Raw genomic sequence first — 20658 nt, 5'->3', positions numbered from 1 at the left:
GTCGATCCTAATTGACAATGATTTGGTGTTAGGCGTTGAATTGTGGCTAACTTTGCTTTGTGGGATTTGTGGCATCACCCTGGCAATCAACGAGGTGCTCTTGCAAAGTATTTATTGATCTTCAATTAGAATTTCAGATGCAATTCCCTGCATTCATTCAAAATACACCATTAACCATCACCTTTTAGCACCAACAGTTAATTCTCCACTGTCGGCTGCAAACACGGGGACTGAGATGGGAGGGGAGTGGATAGGTTGTTGTTGGGTTAAAAAACATTTTTTTTTACTTGGAGCTACGTAACGGGCGCTCGTCTGTGTGTATATTACCACCTAACAAAGCCCGACGCTCACTTAATGGAGTGTGTTGGTGGCTTGTTTATAATTAATTTACTCGCTGCCCAGCAGGCAGCCGCCGATGCCGCCGCTGCTGCTGCTGCTGCCCCCATGGTGGGGGTCCGGGCGGCTGTCGGGGGCGCCGCGTGCCGCCCTCTAGCGGCCGCGTCCCGGCCGCGCCACTAGCCGAGCCCCGCGGCCACCCAGCGCCTCAATGGCGGCCTAAGGCGGCGCCCTCCCGTGTTGGCCTCCCGTGGACGCTCGCGAACGCATCCGACGTCGGCGGTCAGAAAGGAACAGCGCATCGAACCCTTGGGTCTCTCGAGCGTCCGGGCGGCCTCACAAACGGGCGTCCGGGACCGATTTTATCGGCGGATGTCGACGGATTGTCCCGCTGCCGGGCGGGCCGGGCCGGGCGGGCCGGGCGGGCCAGGCGGAGCAGACAAGGCGGGCCGAGTGGGCCGGACGAGGGCGCGTGCCGGCCGGCGGGTCCGGCTAGGCGACGGCGAGGCTCGGCCGCGGCCCCGGGGAAGGCGCTAGGCCGCTCATGGCGGCCGCGGACGGGGAAGGCGGTGGCGACGCGCAGAGGGAGCGGAGAGGGAGGCGGCTACCGAGCCCCGAAGCGTTCGCGAGTCGGCCCTGGGCCACCCTGGTGGACGCGGCCAGGGTTCAGTGCGGGGATGGTGAGCCATGGCGGTTTCTTTATTGTGGGTGGTTTGGGGGGGGCGGTCGGTCGGTCGCTTCGTCATCATCATAAGTGGGGGGACACGGGGTGATGATGATGGGGTCGATCTTGCGGTCGCTTGTGTTGAGCGGTGATGTTGGTGGTTGTCGTTGCTGTTGCTGCTGGCGGTGTTGCGCTTTGGGTCGACTCGGCCCCGTCAGAGTAACGTGCAGTTGGCAGCGCTCGCCACCTTGTGCACCGCGCGCTTGTCTGTCCCGTCATGTGAACGTGGAATGGCCGTCCCTGGCTTCAGTGTGTTAAGCTCGTCGGTGTCGTGATTTGAATTATTCGACTGCGTCATAGTAATGTGGATTGACTCCTGTGCGTGGTACGATTCGGCACGACTGACCCGTCATCGTAATGTGGAATGACCACGACTGGCCTCCTTTACACCTTGCGCGTGCTATGCGTTGGCATGACACCGCCTCGCCATAGTAACGTGGAATGACCGCTGCTGGGCTCGCCTTCAATGCTCGCCTCGCAGACGCTACGTTTGTGGGGGGGGGGAACATGGTCAGTGCATTGGAAAAAGTCTGGCACGGGTTTTGTTGCGTTTCGTGTTGTGCGTGGCGAACGGGCGAGGGCGGTGAGGAGTAAGTGACTGTGACAGCATTTGCCACAACAGTGGCGTGCGTTGTTGTGTACTGCCGTGTTACGTTACAGATGTCTGTTACAGCATCAGGCGCAGACACTTGACCATCGTCGCGGTCGGTCAGGTCGCCAACCATTGCATCATTGTGTCGTTCTACGCGTGCACCACTCAGTCCTCCTTCAGTCACTCATTCCCCACTCACGCGTTGCATCTCGATCTGCATCCTGCCACCGTCGTTCCATCATTAACCCCAATCCCAACCCATCCATTTACCCCAATCCCAACCCATTAATTTACCCCAATCCCAACCCATTAATTTACCCCAATCCCAACCCATTCATTTACCCCAATCCCAACTCATCCATTTACCCCAATCCCAACCCATCCATTTACCCCAATCCCAACCCATCCATTTACCCCAATCCCAACCATTTACCCCAATCCCAATCCATCCATTTACCCCAATCCCAACCCATCCATTTACCCCAATCCCAACCCATCCATTTACCCCAATCCCAACCCATCCATTTACCCCAATCCCAACCCATCCATTTACCCCAATCCCAATCCATCCATTTACCCCAATCCCAACCCAACCATTTACCCCAATCCCAATCCATCCATTTACCCCAATCCCAACCCATTCATTTACCCCAATCCCAACCCATCCATTTACCCCAATCACAACCCATCCATTTACTCCAATCCCAACCCATCCATTTACCACAATCCCAATCCATCCATTTACCCCAATCCCAACCCATCCATTTACTAGCCCACTCGATATGCGACCCCCCCGGAGGCTCAGGGGTAGAGCGAGAGTGGCTTCAGTCGGAAGGTTGCCAGTTCAAATCCTGTTCCAGGGGGGGGGGGGGTTCAACTCTTCAAATAAAAAAAATTGATTACCACTTTGTAGGGAAGTAAATTGTGGTTTAACATGTAGGCTTTCGCGACCAATATCATCCATAATAGAGGTTTTTTTGGGGGGGGGGTTTATCGACACATTTATATATTTACGCGATCTAACCCAAAAAAAACTCTTGTAAATTGTGCTTGTCCCATGGGGTGGACTTACTCCCGCCATAGGAATGTAGAAGTGCCCATCACTGGCTCAGGACTGTTAATGGGATGCGCACCATCTCGATGCTCGTTTAGGGCAGCACGTGGCTTTGACCTGACTTTCACTTGGGCACTTTGGCCAGATAGAAGGGGCCACTTGAGTGCCGCGTGGACTCGTGGCAGCCCCGGTGATGTTTTGATGTTGACCTTGGAGGGAGCTGGACGACTGCCTGGTGACAGCGGCGAGCCCAGTGCAAGGCGTCCATCGATGATGATCCGATCCGTTGTTTTAAACTGCGCTTTGGCACGCTCGCGGGACACGCGGGGAACCGCGAGCGCAGGAAAGCCGTAATTTTTCTTCGTGAAAAACGCTGCCGAATGTTTCCTTTAGGCTAATGGTTAGAAAAATGCGCGCGCATGCGCGAGAGAGAGAGAGCGCGGGACAGGTGAAACGGAACAAACGAGAGAGGAAGTGCGGACGAGACGGCAAGTACAGACAGAAAGGAATGAGACCCACTGTACCAAACGATGAAGATGGTACAAAGCTGACCGTACGAATGAAAGGCAGCACAGACGATGGGACGGGCAGTCGAGACGGTACAAACGGGGCAGAACACAGTGCAAACTAGACATGCAGGACAAATTAGTCAATGTGGAGCAGACGTACCTTTGCAACCAAGGCTTTCCGTCGAAGCTCCCAGTCAACCTCTACCTGCATAGTGTGAACTTCCTCCCAGCCGTCCATGCTGCCGACTCCTCTGCCCCTGACTGACGACCTCTCTCTAGAACATAGATTTGCCCAATATCTTGGTACAGTGTCGGTAGGTGCGGGTTGCATTTAGATGCTCCAGTAAATAAATCCACGTATTGTGGAGACCCATAGACTTGCATAGAGACCCATACATTCACACGGAGACCCACACACAATTGAGACAAAATACACTGCAGTTGATTCTTGAATCGAATAATGACCTGGAATCATGACAATTCATAAAATTCTCATGACTCTTTATCTGGCACACCACCACACCTCTGGCTATGACTGTGGCTAACACGAACGTGCCACCTGCTGCAGTCTTTTTACCAGTGACGTGAAACATTTTTGGTGAGCACTCAGGCCCTGGTCATGAGTGAATTGTTCTGTGCCCGGCGAGCAGCGTTAGGCCCGTATTCTTAGTCACGGCTGAGCTCAAGCTTGGCTCTGCCTCAGCTTGAGCCGGCACTGAGCACGCTTCCCAGCCACGCTCAGGATTTCCACGGAGCTCTGCCTGAGCTGGGCTATGGCCGAGCCGCTCGCGCGTCGCTGAAATCAACGGAGCGGCTTCGAGCCCGGAGCATTAGAGGCCGAGCCGGAGCCGAGAACAAGGCCCTGAGGGTCCCTGGAGGAGCCACGGGGGGACCCCCGCATTAATCGTCACGAGGCGTAGCGCTGACACAACGCGTGTAGCACCGGCCAACGCGAGCGTGGCGAGCGGACAGCGCGGAAACGCGCAGTTCATCACAGCTGCCACAAACCCACAGCACACGGGCCTGGTCCCGTGACCTCTTGCTCACGGGCCTGGTCCCGTGACCTCTTGCTCGCGGGTCTTTGCCATTCCACCAGGAGCCTCGGCTTGCACCTAGGCAGGCACAGGTCACACAGGGCAAGTGGTGGGTAATGGCGGCCGAGAACGAGGTGACGTTTTTATGTCGCACAGGGTTTTCCCACAAGCTCAATCTGCTGCTGGATGAAAGCCCACGCCATTTCTGTCACGGGCACGGGGAGAGAGGGGTTTTCGCCATACTTCACCATGCTGGTTAGTACCGGTTGGTGAGGCCCAAATATCACCAGCCACGGCCGGGAATCGAACTTTGGTCACAGTAATAGAGTGCGCTGAATACTGAGCCACTGCTCTGGCCCTTGTATGTATGCACATGCAAACAAACAGGTCATATTGGTGGGGTTGCTCAGTGTTTTGTGGGTGCTTGTGTGTGCAAGCGGATGTGAATGTGTGTTTTCAGGTAAAAGGTCACGTGTGTTTGTGTGTGTGTAGGAGTGGCTACAAGCCTTGTGACTTGCGGGTCATTCCTGGCCACGGCAAACATCAGTAACGAGTGGTATCTGAGCCGCCGCTAGGTTGACGAGGCCTGAATGAGGAGCTGGTGTGATGTCTCATAAACATGAACACTGGGGAGATGAAGGCAGCGAGGCGTGCGTGGTACTGGCCATGCCCTCGTGGCTTTAATGGGTGCTCGCGAACAGCATTTGGTTTTACGACTAATAACACATGCGTTTGTGTGTGTGTGCGTGTGTATTTGAGGAGCGATAGTGTAGCGGTAAGCGCGCTGCACTATGAACCCGGCGACACGGGTTCGATTCCCGCTCACGGCCAACACCAGTGACGATTATCTGAACCGGTCCTGGGCCTCCCCTAGGTCAACTCAGCCTCAAATGAGTACCTGGTACGGTGTGTAAACATCGCCACTAGGGAGACGAAGGTGGTCGGGCGTGGTGCTGGCCACCCACCCCCTCGTGTACCGTTGCGGCCTTCATAGGTGCTCGATAACAGCACTTGCCCCTACAGTCTGTTAAGGCTATATGGGGGATCTTTATCTTTGTTTGTATTGTGCGCCTCTCTCTGTCCCAGGACCTTCTGACTGGGAGGATGTTGGTGCCGCTGGCACTGGAAAGGATTCGTCGCACAAGAACCGTGAAGTCATGCGGCTCAACAGAGAAGGTGACGCGGTGGGGACGTGCGATGCGTGCGATCGGTCGGACCTTGACCTCGTTAGCTGGATGGCTTAAGGGGGGCAGTTCCACAAAGTAGGGAAATCTCTCGGTCACAAAGTCGCAATCATCCAAACACATTCAACTCTCAATGATTTTCCCAGCTCTGAGAATTTTAAATATCGGTTTTACTGTCATGCGACGCACCACGCCATTCTTTATAGCAGAGAACCTGGGAAACCAGTGCGCCAAACTGTGTGCCAGAGGTCACTTGAAGGGACCTCATTAGGTAGTTCTGTGATAGCTGCTTCCATGGGCTGGGCAGTTAACACGCAGTGAGGTGGCACAGTGGGAAACAGGTGGTGCATCTGCCAGTCATCCGAGTCGTTCAACCCATGGCACCTGCATCTGTCCCGCGACCTCCTGTCAGCAGCGAGCCTTCCACACGTCACGTGACAGCCTCATAGTGCACCTAGCCTGGCACAAGCACCTTCATGGTGACATCGTAACTTGATGACGAGTGGCGGCTGCCGGCTGCTTGAAATTGTGCCCAACGCACGCGTGGGCTCATTGTTGATTTTGTCATAATTTTCCAGAGTTGGAATTGTTAAAAACATTTAATAATCGCAAATAATTGGCATTGTGCACTAGTATTTTTATTATCATCATCTAATATACATTGAGGTTTTATCTCAGCTGTTTTGTCTCCATGACCCTGTTTTTTGTATTCATATTGTTTTAAACCTAAATTCCTGCATCACAACTATAATAATACAAAATGCGTACAATTCTGCGGTGGTGCTGATCTATGGCTCTCCGCTGCATGTTCAGGTCGTGCCACCACGTGTTGGTCGGCGCGATGTTGTCTGACGTTTGGCCCCACGCGCTAAGAGCTTCTTTGGGAACTGAACCTTCATCAGGAACTGAAGAAGGTTCCAGCGCGTGGAGCGACGAGTCGGACAACATCGTGCCGAACAACACGCGGTGGCACGACCTAAACACACCGGATCGTAACGATGATAATATTATTCTAGATATATATTTAAACATGTGTTCATTTGGGAAAGTTTCTGGGTGTGTGAAGACTGTTTTCAGCAGGGTTCCCGTTTAGTATCTTGGCCCTGTGTTTGATAACTTAGCAAATATACACATTACAAAACTTGGATTTTGGTTTCTATCTGCACCACATGTGACATGCATGTATGGGCACAGCCCAGTGTCAATCCACTGCTGGATGAGGGCCTTCCCCACGCCTTGTGGATTGTGGGAGCTGTTTGACCAATACCACACCGATCAGTGCCGGTTGGTGAAGGTGGGGAGCATAGTCATTGGAGCATAGTGCAGTCCAACAGTAGATATTGCTGCGCTGTCCTCTGCTGATTACTTGGCCCCATAGTGGCCTATGTAAGACATGTACATGGTGGCTACCCATCCAAGCACTATCCAGGCTCAAGCCTGCTTAGCTTCTGACTAGATCGGGCGCATTCTGGGTGATTTGGTCTCGTAACCTGTTTATCAAGAAAATGAGAATGGGATCTTCACCCAGTCTCAAGAGATGCTTCTCTGCATTGGCATGTTTGGCCAACTCCATTGATGAGAGTTTGGCTGTGTGGGGGAGGAAAACGGAGATCCCGGAGAAAACCCACCACGCATAGGGGGTTAACACTCTAAGCACCACACAGATAGATTCAAAATTCAAGCGCTGTACTGCTGCCTACTGGGCAATACGTAGCCCAAGATCGCCTGGCATTTCCATCCATGTTAAACCCAGGCTCAACCGTCACACGAGATTGGGCGCACGTGATTGGGCCTTCCCATTGAATACTCGTGATGTGACGCTCCATCGAGTCGTGGATTCAAATCGGTTCTGATGTTCACTTAGTACCTATACACATTGAGAAGCGCGCTTGAGGTTATGTAAGATTCAAGCAATCGTCGTGACATAATTTGTTTCTTTTGAGTTAGAGCGTGTAGGCATGATGTCAGAGCCATACACACCCCGCCACCCAAGACAGCCAAACACATCAGTCATTGTCACAAACCGGTTACCATGAAAAAGCAAGATTCAATTATGAATCTTAACATTGATCACGAAAGCCTGCGCATGGAAATAGTTGCCGTTAATCACCAGGCCCGAGCCTGCTTGGCAGGCCGTCGTTGACAAAATGGAACATTGCGCTCGAAACGATACGTCCATTGCACGCCACCATTGAGCTTTACATAACAGCTCCGTCACAACGACCCTGCCCATCGCTGCTTCTCCGTGCGCACTCACGGACACATGCACACACACCCATGCACACACATATGCACGCACGCACACACATATGCACGCACGCGCACACATGCACACACAGACGCATGCACACATGTACATGTAAAAACAAAGATGGAGAGAACCTGTAGCACCATGCAAGTTGTTGGAGCAAGAGTTCCGTTAGCGAACATCTATGAAGGCCGGCACAGCGCACTGGTGAGGGTGCAGTGTGGCCAGCACGACGCCCCGAGCACTTGATGATGTGTCCTGGTGCTGATGTTTTTTTCTATGAATCGTACCACCTACTTGTATAAGCAGGCCCCAGACCGGCCCCGTTATCGGTCACAGATGTTAGCGTTGAGTGGGAATCGAACTGTGGTTGCAGGGTTTGTAGCGCAGCGCCACACGTGTGCACACGCCTACACACACCTACAAATGCCTACACACACACATGCATGCACGTGCGGAACGCACACTTGCACACATGCGCGCGCACGCCCGTCGCGTTTACGTAATGCAGCCGTCCTCCAGTGTCATGGCCAGACAGTGCGTGCGAGCGTGTGCCCGCGCGTGCGTGTGCCTGCGTGCGCCTTTGTGAGAGGGTGTGCGTGTGTGCCAGGGAATGCGTGCGGGTGACGTGTCCGATCACTCTTTCTTTCGTTTTATTTTCCATTGGTCCGTCTGTCTTTTAGTTCAGCACGGTGGTTGAGGGTTGTGCTGCTATATGCGAGGGGTCAGGTGGACGGGGCAGGGGTCAGGTGGACGGGGCAGTGATCACGTGTTTGTTGGTTCAGGAGACGCTCGGCCTATAACTGAGTTTTATCTCCATCATCGATGATGACGACGATGGCAGTAGTAGGAATAGTGCAGGTACTGTGCCGTGCAGCTGTGATTAGAATTGTTGTTTGGCTATCGGTAACAGCACAGCGACATTAGTAGCAGCGTAGATCAACAAGTAACGGCTTAGCTCCACCCTGACCCCTCCGACACCTCCGCTGGAATCACAATAGCCGCTCGATGCCGCTACTGCTGCTGCCCACTCTCAAAATATTTTGCGACCAATGATCTCCCTTTCACAGGCTCGTTAACGGCTCTTTAATAAGGCGACTGGGGTGCGAGGAGGGGTGGGTGGGCTGTGCCTCCTGGCAGCTGTGGCGGGGATGGGGGGGGTAGGTTCCTCCCTCGCTCGTTAAGGGCCGCTTAATGACGTGCTTTAACCACCGCTGGGATAACGGGCACTCGGAGGCGTTCCGCGAAGGTTGTCTCAATTGCCGTCACCATTTAGCCAAATTAAATTATGTTTTGTTTTTTTAATTTATCAAACTGGACTTCTGCACGCCGACAGCCTGCCCCGTGCAGGCGGCACGTGAACGTTCTTCAAGATGCAACTGGTTCAATCTCCCGGCGCGGCAGTTGAAACGATGGGGGACAGATTTCTTGCTGGGCGTCTCCACCCAGCAGCGTCAGCAGGTGCACCTCAGCGAGCGGGTCAGCAGATCGCGTGTGTCGTGGGGTAAAGTGTGGGTACACTCCTCACCCACCGCTCCTCAGACAAAATATCCTCTCTCGAAGGCTGTCTCAAGCTGAGTTTCTTTCCGTTAGCAGTAGCGTCAGTAATTCATTGCAGTCTTGCGCCTTCATCTTTTTTGATTTTTTTTCCAGTTTTAAATGTTAATTTGACAGACACTTGTGTGTACCTCTACGTGTGGAGAGCGGTAGTGTAGCGGTTAGCGCGCTGCACTACGAACCCCGCGACCCGGGTTCCATTCCCGTTCGCACCCAACGCCAGTGACGCTTATCTGAATCGGTCCTGGGCCTCCCCTAGGTCGACTCAGCCTCAAATGAGTACCCGGTGCGGTGCGTAAATATCGCCACTGGGAAGACAAAGGCGGCTGGGCGTGGTGCTGGCCACCCACCCCCTCGTGTGTCGTGCCGGCCTTCATAGGTGCTCGCTAACAGCACTTGCCCCGACAGCCTGTTTAGGCTACACGGGGGATCTTTGTCTTTGTACATCTACGTGCGTGGTTTCTAGTTGACTTGTTTGTTTAATACAATCTGTATTAACTTGGTTGGTGTTTGTGCCTTTCTGTGATTACGGTAACTGTACTGGTGGGAAAAAATGTAGAGAGGTAACAGTCGAGCAGGCGGATTGGTGAAGCTATCGGTGCTTTTGAGTGTCACCCCGTCCTCGTCCACAGTGCGGTTTTCTCCCGGGTTCATCCGGTTTCCTCCTACATATAAGGCAAAACTCTTAATTAGTGGAATTCGTGGCCAAACATCCCAACGTGTGCAGCACTCTCTCACCGAGGCTTTCCTAGTCAAATATAACAGATATTTCCTTAATAAACAGGTGATTTTATATTTCCATCATGTGGCTCTTCCCATGTGGACCAGACGAACCTAAACAATTATGTTTTGTGCAGTCATTTGGAATGTTCACAATCACAACCGCCACCACCATCACCGCTGCTGCCTCTACCATGGTCACCACCACTAGTACGATCACCATGACCACCACCACGACCACCACTACTGCCACAATCACCACCACGATGACCATCGCGACCACCACTACCGCCACAACCACCACGAACACCACCACAGGCACCCCCACTTTCACCACCACGATGACCATCGCAACCACCACTACCGCCACAACCACCACGAACACCACCACAGGCACCCCTACTTTCACCACCACGATTACGCTCGGCGTCACCGCCATCACCACCGCCAGGCTCCCAAGGGAGGCATCTGTCTGGGCTGCCCACTCTCCCTCCTGCCTGCCGTCTGCACGAGCCTGCGACGGAAACGTTTTATTAAGTAGCCCCGGAAGGCGGGCAACCATCTCGCCGGGGAGTGTGTGCGTGCGTGTGTGCGTCCGTCTTTGTTTTTGTGTGCGTGCGTGTGTCTTTGTGCGCGTGTGTGCGTGCGTTCTTGCGTCTGTGTGCGTATCTTTGTGTATCTGCGTGCAGTGCGTGTGATGTTGCTCATTTAGAGCTGGAGGCCGGAGAAACCAAACGTGTAAATGTTTGGATGCAGATATGAAATCCGTTGGTAATTTATTATCCACGCAAATTTAACAGAGTTGTAGTTGCATTGGCAGTGGCGCACACAACGAGGAACTCGGCACCTTCGTCAAGGACACCGTGTCTCTAAAAGAAAAGATAGCACAGGCAACGTTTCGGGCAACGGCCCTGCTTCATAGTCACATCAATTATATTGTCTCGCGGGAAAGAACAAAAGTGTACGCCTACACACGTACAGTTCGTGGCCCGTTGTCAATCCACTGCTGGATGAAAGCCCCCATTGAAGGCCTTCATTCCCGCACCGCGTCGGCGTCGCGGTCCAAATTTCTAATTTTACAAATTAAATAAAAATGTTTACTCGCACGGCGGAGAATAAAACGCGCGCGGCACCGTCGCCGCCCCCCGCGGAAAACCTCGCGGCGAAAGGAGCAACGGAGTGGCGAGACTCAGCGAGGCTCCCTCCGCCGCCCCCCCCCCCCTCCCCCGGGTCGTCTGCCTTCGCTAAGGAGCGCGGCGCGAGTAGCCGGCGCTAACCGTCCCTGACCGTCCCTTGCGCCGTCTCGTTGCAGACATGCACCTGTTTGGACACTGCCCCTCGCAGGACGAGTTCTACCTGGTGGGGTGCCGGCTCTGCAGCCGCTTCCTCAAGCCGCAGGCGCTGCAGGCGCACTACGGTGAGTGCTCGCGCCCCCCGGGGCCTCCGCGGCCGGCGCCATCGGGGCGGCGAGGGTGGAGGCGGCGCGGTCGGTGACGCTCGCGCCTCGCGGCAAGAGGTGCCCGGTGTTCGGTTCACTCTCTGAGTCGAGTTTGTGTGTTCTCCCCCTGTTGGGCAGAGTGTGAGTGAGTGAGTGGAGTTGATATATTCTCTCCCTACTCTGCAGTGTGAGAGAAAGATTGTGAGTCGAGTTTGTGTGTTTCTGCCCTTGTTGGCAGAGTGTGAGAGAGAGTGTGTTGAGTTTGTGTGTTTCTCCCCTTGTTGGCAGAGTGTGAGAGAGAGTGTGTTGAGTTTGTGTGTTTCTCCCCTTGTTGGCAGAGTGTGAGAGAGAGATTGTGAGTCGAGTTTGTGTGTTTCTCCCCTTGTTGGCAGAGTGTGAGAGAGAGTGTGTTGAGTTTGTGTGTTCTCCCCCCTCCTCTGGAGTGTGAGAGAAAGGGTGAGTCGAGTTTGTGTGTTTGTTCTACCCCTGTTCTGCAGAGTGTGAGTGGAGTTTATATGTTCTTCCCCCGTTGGGCAGAGTGGGCGAGAGTGTGAGAGTGAGTGGAGTTTATCTGTTCTTCCCCCGTTGGGCAGAGTGGGCGAGAGTGTGAGAGTGAGTGGAGTTTATACGTTCTCCCCGTACTCTGCAGTGTGCGAGGGAGTGTGAGTCGAGTTTGTGTGTTTCTCTCCCTGTTGGGCGGAGCGTGAGAGTGGCGTTTGTGTGTTCTCTTCTGGTTCTGCGTGGATTTCCTCCAGGTTCTCTGGTTTCATTCCCTCCAAACAAAAAACACACAATGTCGCTGGCATTGGCCAAACATCGCGGTGCTGAAACATTACCTGCAAATGACTCAATTGTAATTACACGCAGCAGCAATGTCGCCCCTTCATCGAAAACTTGGCAGGGCCCTCCTGAAAACAAGTCTCGAGACTCAGTGGGGCTTTCTTGGGTGAACAGGCACGATCATGATTTAATGCTCTCCACAATCGCACGAACGGTTATTGTGTGTTGTGTATTATATAACTAGTAGTCTTATGTTGGAGGGTCCTTGCCTGTAACATCTAGCAGCTCACCAGAATTGCTTAAAGCTTGCGGTGAATCAGTCTTGAGGCTCGGTGAGGCTTTCCTGTGTAAACACGCGTCATGATGTTGAATAATAAAATAAGCCCCTGTAAGAACCTCAGCCGGGTCCCACACAGTACTCATCCTATTAACTGCAGTCAAATCCCTTCGGAGCCTAATTCCGGAACAAGCAGTCACGGCCAGGATTCCCATCGCCACCCGAGACCCCATCTCTCCGTGTATCATCGGTCATGTCATGCGTCGCTCTACGTCGTTGGAGCTTGAACCTGACGCCGTTAATTCCAAACGGTGATAACAATAAGTGACCTCATGCTATATATAAAACAAGGTTTTGCTGGCTGGCTTCCTGCCTGTGTGGTGGTGACGTCACCGAGCACATCAGCATGATGACGTCGCCCGCCTTCCCACCCTCCACCCGGCCGTGGATTCCCGCGCAAATGCGAGAGAGGAGGGAGAGGAGGGAGGTGAGGGAGGGTGATAGAGAAGGGAGGAAGATAGAAGAGCAAAGGGGCAGGGAGAAAGTGAAACGGCGTGAAATGTAGAGGAACTTAATGAATGTCTTTGGGTTAGATCGCGTGAGCATAAATGTCTCGTAACCCTCCACCGCCCGACACAGCCAACTAGTAAGGGATTTGTCAGGTAAACAAAAGGCCGATTAGTTACTGCTTCAGCCCAACGGTGTGTTGGAGAGTGAATCGACAACACGAGGACAGCGAGGGAAAGTGACAAGCAGTGGGAGAGGGAGGATTAGGGATGAGGTAAGAGATATTGAGATGAGAAAGGCACGTGTGGGAATAAGGGAAGTGGGGTGAGAGGTGAGAGAGAGAGATGGGGAGAGAGATGGGGAGGAGGGAAGTGAGGGGACAGAGGGATAGAGGAACAGAAACAAAGCAAGACATTGCTATGTACAGTGCAGAGAAGGTAAGAGAACGGTGGAGAGAGACGAGGCTCCATTTAAGAATTCAGGTTTTGCTGGGTAGCAAAACTGGACGGACAGTCACGTCCACAAGACGCCCCGAGGTTGCGAGTGATAATTATAACGATGATGACGGTGATGATTAAAGCAGAACCAAGTGGCATTGATGACGTATGTTGCTACGCGCCAGCGTGTGCCGCCACGGCCGGCGGCGCTACACTCGCGGCTCCGGTGGGAATGTTCCGGTGGTTCTGGCCGCGGGTTTTCGGGCCGCCGATGGCGACGGCGATACTGACGGGGTCGCGGCGGCGGCGGGTGACCGCACGTACCGCGCAAAATTAATCTCCGCTCTCGCGTGAAATCGGAGAGCGGCGTGTGGCCCCTTGCAGGCAGGCGGCTGCTTGCCGGTGCTCTGCTATTTATTTATTTTTCTCCGTGCGTAAGCGGTTTGGCCGGGTGGGAGTGTGTGGTGGGGGGCGGGGGATGTGGTGGCGGTGGCGGCGGCCTTCGATTCATCTCCCGCCAATTTTCGCCTGACCTCCTCCACCGTGACCCCTTCTCCGTTGCCGAGTTGTCCACGGGGGGGCGGGGTAGGTGAGGCGAGAGTGGGTCGACACGGTGAGGGTGGGTGAGCGGGGTTGGTGTGTGTGGTAGGTGGGGTGAGGGTGGGTGAGTAAGGGGGGTGAGGGTGAGGAAGGTGTGATGAGGGTGGCTGGGGTAGGTGGGGTGCGGGTGGGGTGGGTGTGGTGTGGGTGGATGGATGGATGGTTTTAGATGGGATGAGGGTTGGGGTACGTGGTGTGTGGTTGGGGTAGCCGGCGTCAGGGTGGGTGGGTGGGTTGGGGTAATGGACGATCGCGATGAATCATTCTCACGAGGTGGGGCGTTATCGAGGTGCTTGTGTGGTTTTTGGGGTGCACGTTGTGAATGTGCCGATGGGACTTGCTGGAGGGGTGGGTGGATCCCGTGGGAAGGAAGGCGGCGGTGACGGTGGTTGCGGCATGGAGAGGGGGCCGGTTGTGGAGGGATCCACGCATTTCTCCCTCGCTTCGTTAACCGCACAGCCGGCGCTCAGCGCTGAGCCTCTCCACGCCCCAAACACCGATTGGAAAGCCAAATTGCCGCTCCACAGCCAATGTAGACCGGCCGGGCGCAGTGGCGCTTGTAAGCCCAGGACAGCCTCGCTCTGAGTCCGAAGGCATTTTTCAGGAGGGTCCTGTTACGTTGGGAAGTATTGCAAACGCCGGGTGCATTGTACGTTGTTGATCTACGGGGGGAAACCGGGGCACCCGGAGGAAACCCATGCAGGACAGGGGGAGAGAAGAGAGAACGTACAAACTCCACACAGAAGGCGCCACGGTCGGAAATCGAACCCAGGCGCTTCTCTTGTGCGAGCGAGGCAGTGAGGTGGTGAGGCGGTGAGGCCTGTGAGTGGACGCATTGCTCCGACATGAAAGGTACCCGGTGACGGTGTCGTGATGATTGCGCCCCCCCACTCCCCCGCCCCCCCCCCGCCGACAGAGATGGATCGCGTGGTGCCTTCGCCACGGGAGCCCCCGCCGCACCCCCGGGGCTCCAGTAATTTTAGAGCGGTGCTGGGCTCGGTAATTTTGGCTCGTGCGTGCGTGTGTATTTTTAGGGGCGTGCGTGCGTGCGTGTGTGCGTGGGGGCACGGCGATTGTCGGCAGGGCACTGGGCAGGTGGAACCTCCTCCCCCTTGAAGTGGACTCGGCTTCGCTTTTGCAACGAGAGGCACGGGGTGCTGGAGGTCGATGAGCCGGCGTGCGTGGTGCGGGCCACCAACGCAGCTGCAGCAGCCGCAGCCGTTGCCGCTGCAGCCGCCGCCGCGATCGATTCCCAAAGCTCGCCACGCACGCTGACTTTCTCCCATTCGTTCCGCGTGCTGTCTAATGGGATAACAGCTCCCCCCACCCCACTCGAGGCGTCTACATTCACCCCCTTGTGCACCGTGCCGGCCTGCATAGGTAATCGCGAACAGCACTTGCCCCAGCAACCTATGTAGGTACACGGGGGCAGCTTTGTTCCCTTGTGCACTACATCGGCAAGTGGCCTCGGAAGTGCACCTAGCCTGGCACGAGCGCGGTGGTGACGTCACTGCCGCCAGGTGGCGACTGGCTGCTGCTCCTGCTGTTGCTGTCCTGTTGTGTATTTCCTCTCCAGACAACACCTGGGATGTTTTCATTCATTCTCCTTGTTATTGGCGTGTGTGTCTGATTACTGTATCTCTGTGCATGTTTGCGTGTGCGTGTGTCTGTTGCTCTCCCTTCTCTCTCTTCCTCTACGCATTCACCCGTCACCTGACATGACCCAATGCCCTCCTCCATCTCGCTTTCTTCCTCTGCCTCCCATCTCATCGCCATCCATCTCCCACCCATCCTCACCTCCCTCCATCTTCCTCCCATGTCCCTGCCTCCCTCTGTCCCTCCCATCACCCTCCCTCCAGCTTCCTCCCTCCACCCCTCCCTTCTCCCTCCCTCCCTCCCTGCCTGCACACCATTTGCCAGCACGCATGTATCACCTCGCTTGAACACACACGCACGCATACACGTACACACACACGTACACACACGTGCACACGCTTACACACGCACGCTGCACGCTCTCTCGCAGATATGCACACATGCACGCTGCACGTACACAAACAAAGACCAACATCCGCTATAGCGTCTTAAGAGAATGTTGGGGGGGTCTCCTGTGAGTGAGCTTCTATGAAAGCCAACATGGATGGCCAGTGCCCTGCCAGGCCGCTTTGTCTCCCCAGCACCGATGTTGACATACCGCACCACGTACAAATATAAAGCCTAGAGGAGGCCCAGGACTGGTTCAGATATTAATCACCGATGTTGGCCGTGAGCAGAGATCAGACTCAGGTCGCCGGGTTCGTAGTGCAGTGCACTAAGCTTCTGTGCTACCGGTCCCCGTACGCATAAACAAGACAAAAGACAAAGATCCCCCGTATAGCCTAAGCAAACTGTAGGGGCAAGTGCTGTTAGCGAGCACCTATGAAGGCCGGAACGGTGCATGAGGAGGTGGGTGGCAGCACCACGCCAGGCTGCCTTTGTCTCCCCAGTGGCGATGTTTCCACCTTTCACCAGGTACAGGCTAGAGAAGATGTGGGCTGATGTGGTACACAGGAGTATATGGAGTTGAGTAGACGATGGAGGAGGCTCGTGAAGAACGCTGCTGCTGGGCAGTTGGAGGCAGTCGCCTTCCAACAACAACGCAGGGCAGAGGAGCGACGCTCACAACAACAAGCGGAGCGCTGGGCAGCTAAAATGCAACAAGTTGGCACAGTGGGGGAACAGGTGGTGCGTCTGCCAGTCATCTTAGTCATTAGCTCATGGCACCTGGGTCTGTCCCAAGACCTCCTGCCAGCGAGCCTTCGACACTTCACGTGGCCTCAAAGTGCACCTCGTCTGGTACAAGCGCCGTGGTGAGGTCACCGCCACTTCGTGGTGGATGCCGGCTGTTTTTGTTGTCCGTGTATGTGTGTCCGTGTGTGCAGTAGTGTAGTGGTTAGCGCGCCGCGCTACGAACCTGGCGACCCAGGTCCGATTCCCGCTCACGGCCAACACCAGTGACGATTATTTGAACCGGTTCTGGGCCTCCCTTAGGTCGACTCAGCCTCAAATGAGTACCTGGTGTGGTGTGTAAACATCACCACTGGGGAGACAAAGGCGGCCGGGCGTGGTGCTGGCCACCCACCCCCTCGTGTGCCTTGCCGCCGTTCATAGGTGCTGCTCGCTAACAGCATTTGTCCCAACGCTCCGTAAAGCTACAGCGGGGGTCTTTGTGTGTTTAATATGACCTTGAATGAAGGTCGCTGCTTTCGGATGACCCAAGCAGCTGGGAGCGCGCACAATCATCATTCACAAACACACGGCAGAAAATCATCCGTCACGCACACACGCGCACGCTGTCGCACGCAGCCCCGCGCACGCAGTCGCACGTACGGAGGCACGCACGCACGCATGTGCTTGTGCACACGAGACAAAGATCCCCCGTGTAGCCTACGCAGGCTGCTAAGGCAAGTGCTGTTAGTGAGCACCTTTGAAGGCCAGAATGGCGCACGAGGACATGGTATGACCAGCACCACGCTCGGCCACCTTTGTCTCTCCAGTGCTTTTGATTACCGACCGAGAGCAGATCCATGAATAGCCCTGAGCACACATTGAACTTGGGTCGCTGGGTGCGTAACGCAGTGCGCTTACCACTGCACTAATCATGCGCACGCACACATGCATTCGCATACAGTGACGCACACAGTCAAGCGCACAGTCACACACACAAACACAAAACTCACGCAGTCACACAACAGCAACAACAACCGCCATTCGCCACTAAGTGGTGGTCAAGTCACCACAGTTGTGCTAGGCTAGGTGCACTTTTAGGCGACGTGAAGTGTCGAAGGCTCGCTGGCATGAGGTCACGGGACAGACCCAGGTGCCGTTGGTTGACTGACTGAGATGAATGGTAGCTGCACCAACTGTGCCAACTCGCGGTTTAGCCGCCCGGCGCACCGCTCGTTGTTGTGAGCGTCGCTCCTCCGCCCTCCGTTGTTGTTGGAGGGCGACTGCCTCCAACTGCCCAGTAGCAGCGTCCTTCACGAGCCTCCTCCATAGAGGCCGATCTTGACACACAGTCACACATACACACGTGCAGCCACACACAACAAAGATACATACAAAGATCCCCCGTATAGCCTGAACAGACTTGTGGAGCACCTGCTAAGGGCCGACATTGCACACGCCCTGGCCTGGCCGCCTTTGTCTCCCTCACACCAGGTACACACAGTCGTAGACACGTGCACGCACGCAGTCAAAAGCGCGCACAAGCGCACACAGTCAGACACGCACGCTAATTTGTTTCCATGACGATCGCTGGGAAGCAATTCCAGCGTGGTTTCTTTCTGCCCTGAGCTCCTCCGAGCTCCTCCGCGTGCGAGCGCCCTTCCATTGCTGCACCCCGTGCGGGCGACTGTGTGCAGGAGTGCGTGCATGCATGCGGGAGCGTGTGTGTGTGCGTGCGTGTGTTTACCAGATTTATGTATCTATCTGTGTGGCTGTGTGCGCTTGCACGTGAGAGTGAGCACGTGTGCCCCGTTGCTTTTGTGCGCGTGTGTGTGTGTGCACAAGCAAGTGCCTGTGTATTTGTGTCGGGCCTGGTGGGGAGCAGTAGTGTAGCGGGTTAGCGCTACGCTGCGCTACGAGCCCGGCGACCCGAGTTCGATTCCCGCTCACGGCCAACACCGGTGGTGACGATTATCTGAACCGGTCCTGGGCCTCCTCTAGATCGACTCGACCTCAAATGATTACCCGGTGCGGTGTGTAAACATCGCCAGTGGGGAGACAAAGGCGGCCGGGCGTGGTGCTGCCCACCCACCCCCTCGTGTGCCGTGCCGGCCTTCGTAGGTGCTCGCTAACAGCACTTTCCCCAACAGTCTGTTAATGGGCATATGGGGTAATCATTGTCCGTGTCGATTATTTGTGCCGGGGGGGGGGAGGGGGGGGTTGAGTGTGCGTGCGTGCATGTGTGTCAAGACGCAGAGACGGTAACGCTGAGCGAGACTGAGACGGAGAGATACAGACACGGGGACAAAGGGAAACGGAGACATATGGAGACACAGCTCCTATCACTCGTCAATTAACCACGAATTGGATGTCTTGCCGCAAAGGTTTATAAAAAGACAGCGTCTCTATCACCACCAAGCATATTGTGGTCTTGAGTAATTATGTTGATAACAGGAACACCGCTAGCAGGGCTGTGAAACAGATCACCTGGAACATGCCCAATCTCATCACTGCTCTGAAGCTAAGCAGAGTTGAGCCTGGATGGTGCTTGGGTGAGAAACCACGATGCATAGCAGGTGCTATAGGAAGCTGACGCTGTGGGGCTACGCTGTGAGAAGCAGAACGCGGCACACAAATATATTTTGCGCTGTACCCCTGCGCACGGTGTTTCAACTCGCCAGTAGTAGGTCGCAAGTTCGGTATTGTCCCTGCACGGTTGGTGGAGTTGGTGGTCGCGGTTTGTGTGGATGATGGCAGCACGTCCGTGCCACGCGGAACGTGGAGTTGCGACGAGTGATTCCGGGCTGTGCGCGCGGAGCCCCCAGCCGGTCTCGTCTGAATGCCTCTCCCGCTCGCACCGCACGCACCGCACGCACCGCACGCACCACACGCACCGCACGCACCGTACGCACCGTATGATACGGATTCACCATTCGCGAGGACGGAACCAGCGTGGACGAGACACTGATGTCCCTGTGCTTTCCTGCCCTTGCGTCTCTCCGTGCGTCCATGTGTATCCCGCCCCCCCCGCCCCCCGCGCGATGCAGAGAGGCGACACCGTGACCACGCGGTGACGGGGGCCGCCTCGCAGCCTCCGCCACCCCCCGCTGCTACCGCCACCTCCACCACCTCCACCACCTCCACCACCTCCGCCGCTTCTTCCGCTTCCGCTTCGCGCTCGGCTCGCGAGCTGCGGGAGCGACAGCGACGCTCCTCTCGTGCCGGGTAAAACCCCCCCCCTCCCCTCCCCCACCCCGCGTTTGTCCGTCCGTGGGTTGTACAGCAAGTAGGATGGCTGCCCCAGGCACGAGATCGGTGAGCATCGGCGAGCTGGGCATGGCGGTGGTGGCGCTGTGTGCTCGGCCGATGGCACGCTCGAATTTAGCATCGTGGAAACGTTGGAGCGGTGAAGCGGGATGGATGTTGAAGTGGTTGGTTGTGGCGCGGTGTCTTGCGGTGCAGGCCACTGGTACGGGTGCGGCCGGGAGACCGGAGTCGCAATGCCAGCGCCTCCCAGCCGCCCAGGTCATCGGACAAGCAGTGGTGAGGCTGGGTCACGGGTTGGGGGTCACGGGCAGTAGTCGTTGGTTGGCGGGGTGACGTCGCCGCTCGTTACGGGCGGAACGGGGAATCGCGGCACGGCGACCTGGCGCAGCGGCAATTCCAGTGGCCGCCCTGCTCATTACCGCGTTGTTGTGTAGCGACCGTCATCGCACTGCCCGCCGTCTGGATGTTGGAAAGTCCCCCCCTGATGTTAAGAGTTGGCCATTGCGTGCCGACGTCACAGTCCAAACACGACCTGCAAATGACTGGATTGGGATCACACGGATCACACGTTTCAATCTGTGTGATACGCACAACAGCTACCGATGATGATGATGACGACGACGCGGCGTGCAGCGATGACAGTGACACTGCTGGCGATGATGATGATGAATAACCCCCCTTTCCCTTG

At 55.6% G+C, this 20658-nt stretch overlaps 1 protein-coding gene across 1 annotated transcript in view; it reads left to right on the top strand.

The window, feature by feature from the left end:
• Positions 1-377: 377 nt before the first annotated feature.
• LOC144947136 (uncharacterized) overlaps positions 378-20658 on the top strand; it is a gene marked incomplete at its 3' end in the record, with an annotated part of 28798 nt that continues 8517 nt past the window's right edge. The window contains exons 1-5 of the mRNA XM_078876333.1: positions 378-1016; positions 5336-5425; positions 11271-11375; positions 19751-19928; positions 20166-20246. Coding sequence (XP_078732459.1) covers positions 881-1016; positions 5336-5425; positions 11271-11375; positions 19751-19928; positions 20166-20246 — 590 coding nt within the window. The remainder of the gene's footprint in view (positions 1017-5335; positions 5426-11270; positions 11376-19750; positions 19929-20165; positions 20247-20658) is intronic.

Source organism: Lampetra fluviatilis, chromosome 44, assembly GCF_964198595.1.
Source record: "Lampetra fluviatilis chromosome 44, kcLamFluv1.1, whole genome shotgun sequence".
In the NCBI taxonomy this organism is placed as follows: domain Eukaryota; kingdom Metazoa; phylum Chordata; class Hyperoartia; order Petromyzontiformes; family Petromyzontidae; genus Lampetra; species Lampetra fluviatilis.
Note: the sequence above shows the minus strand (reverse complement) of the source record. Positions and strands in the feature narration are given on the sequence as shown.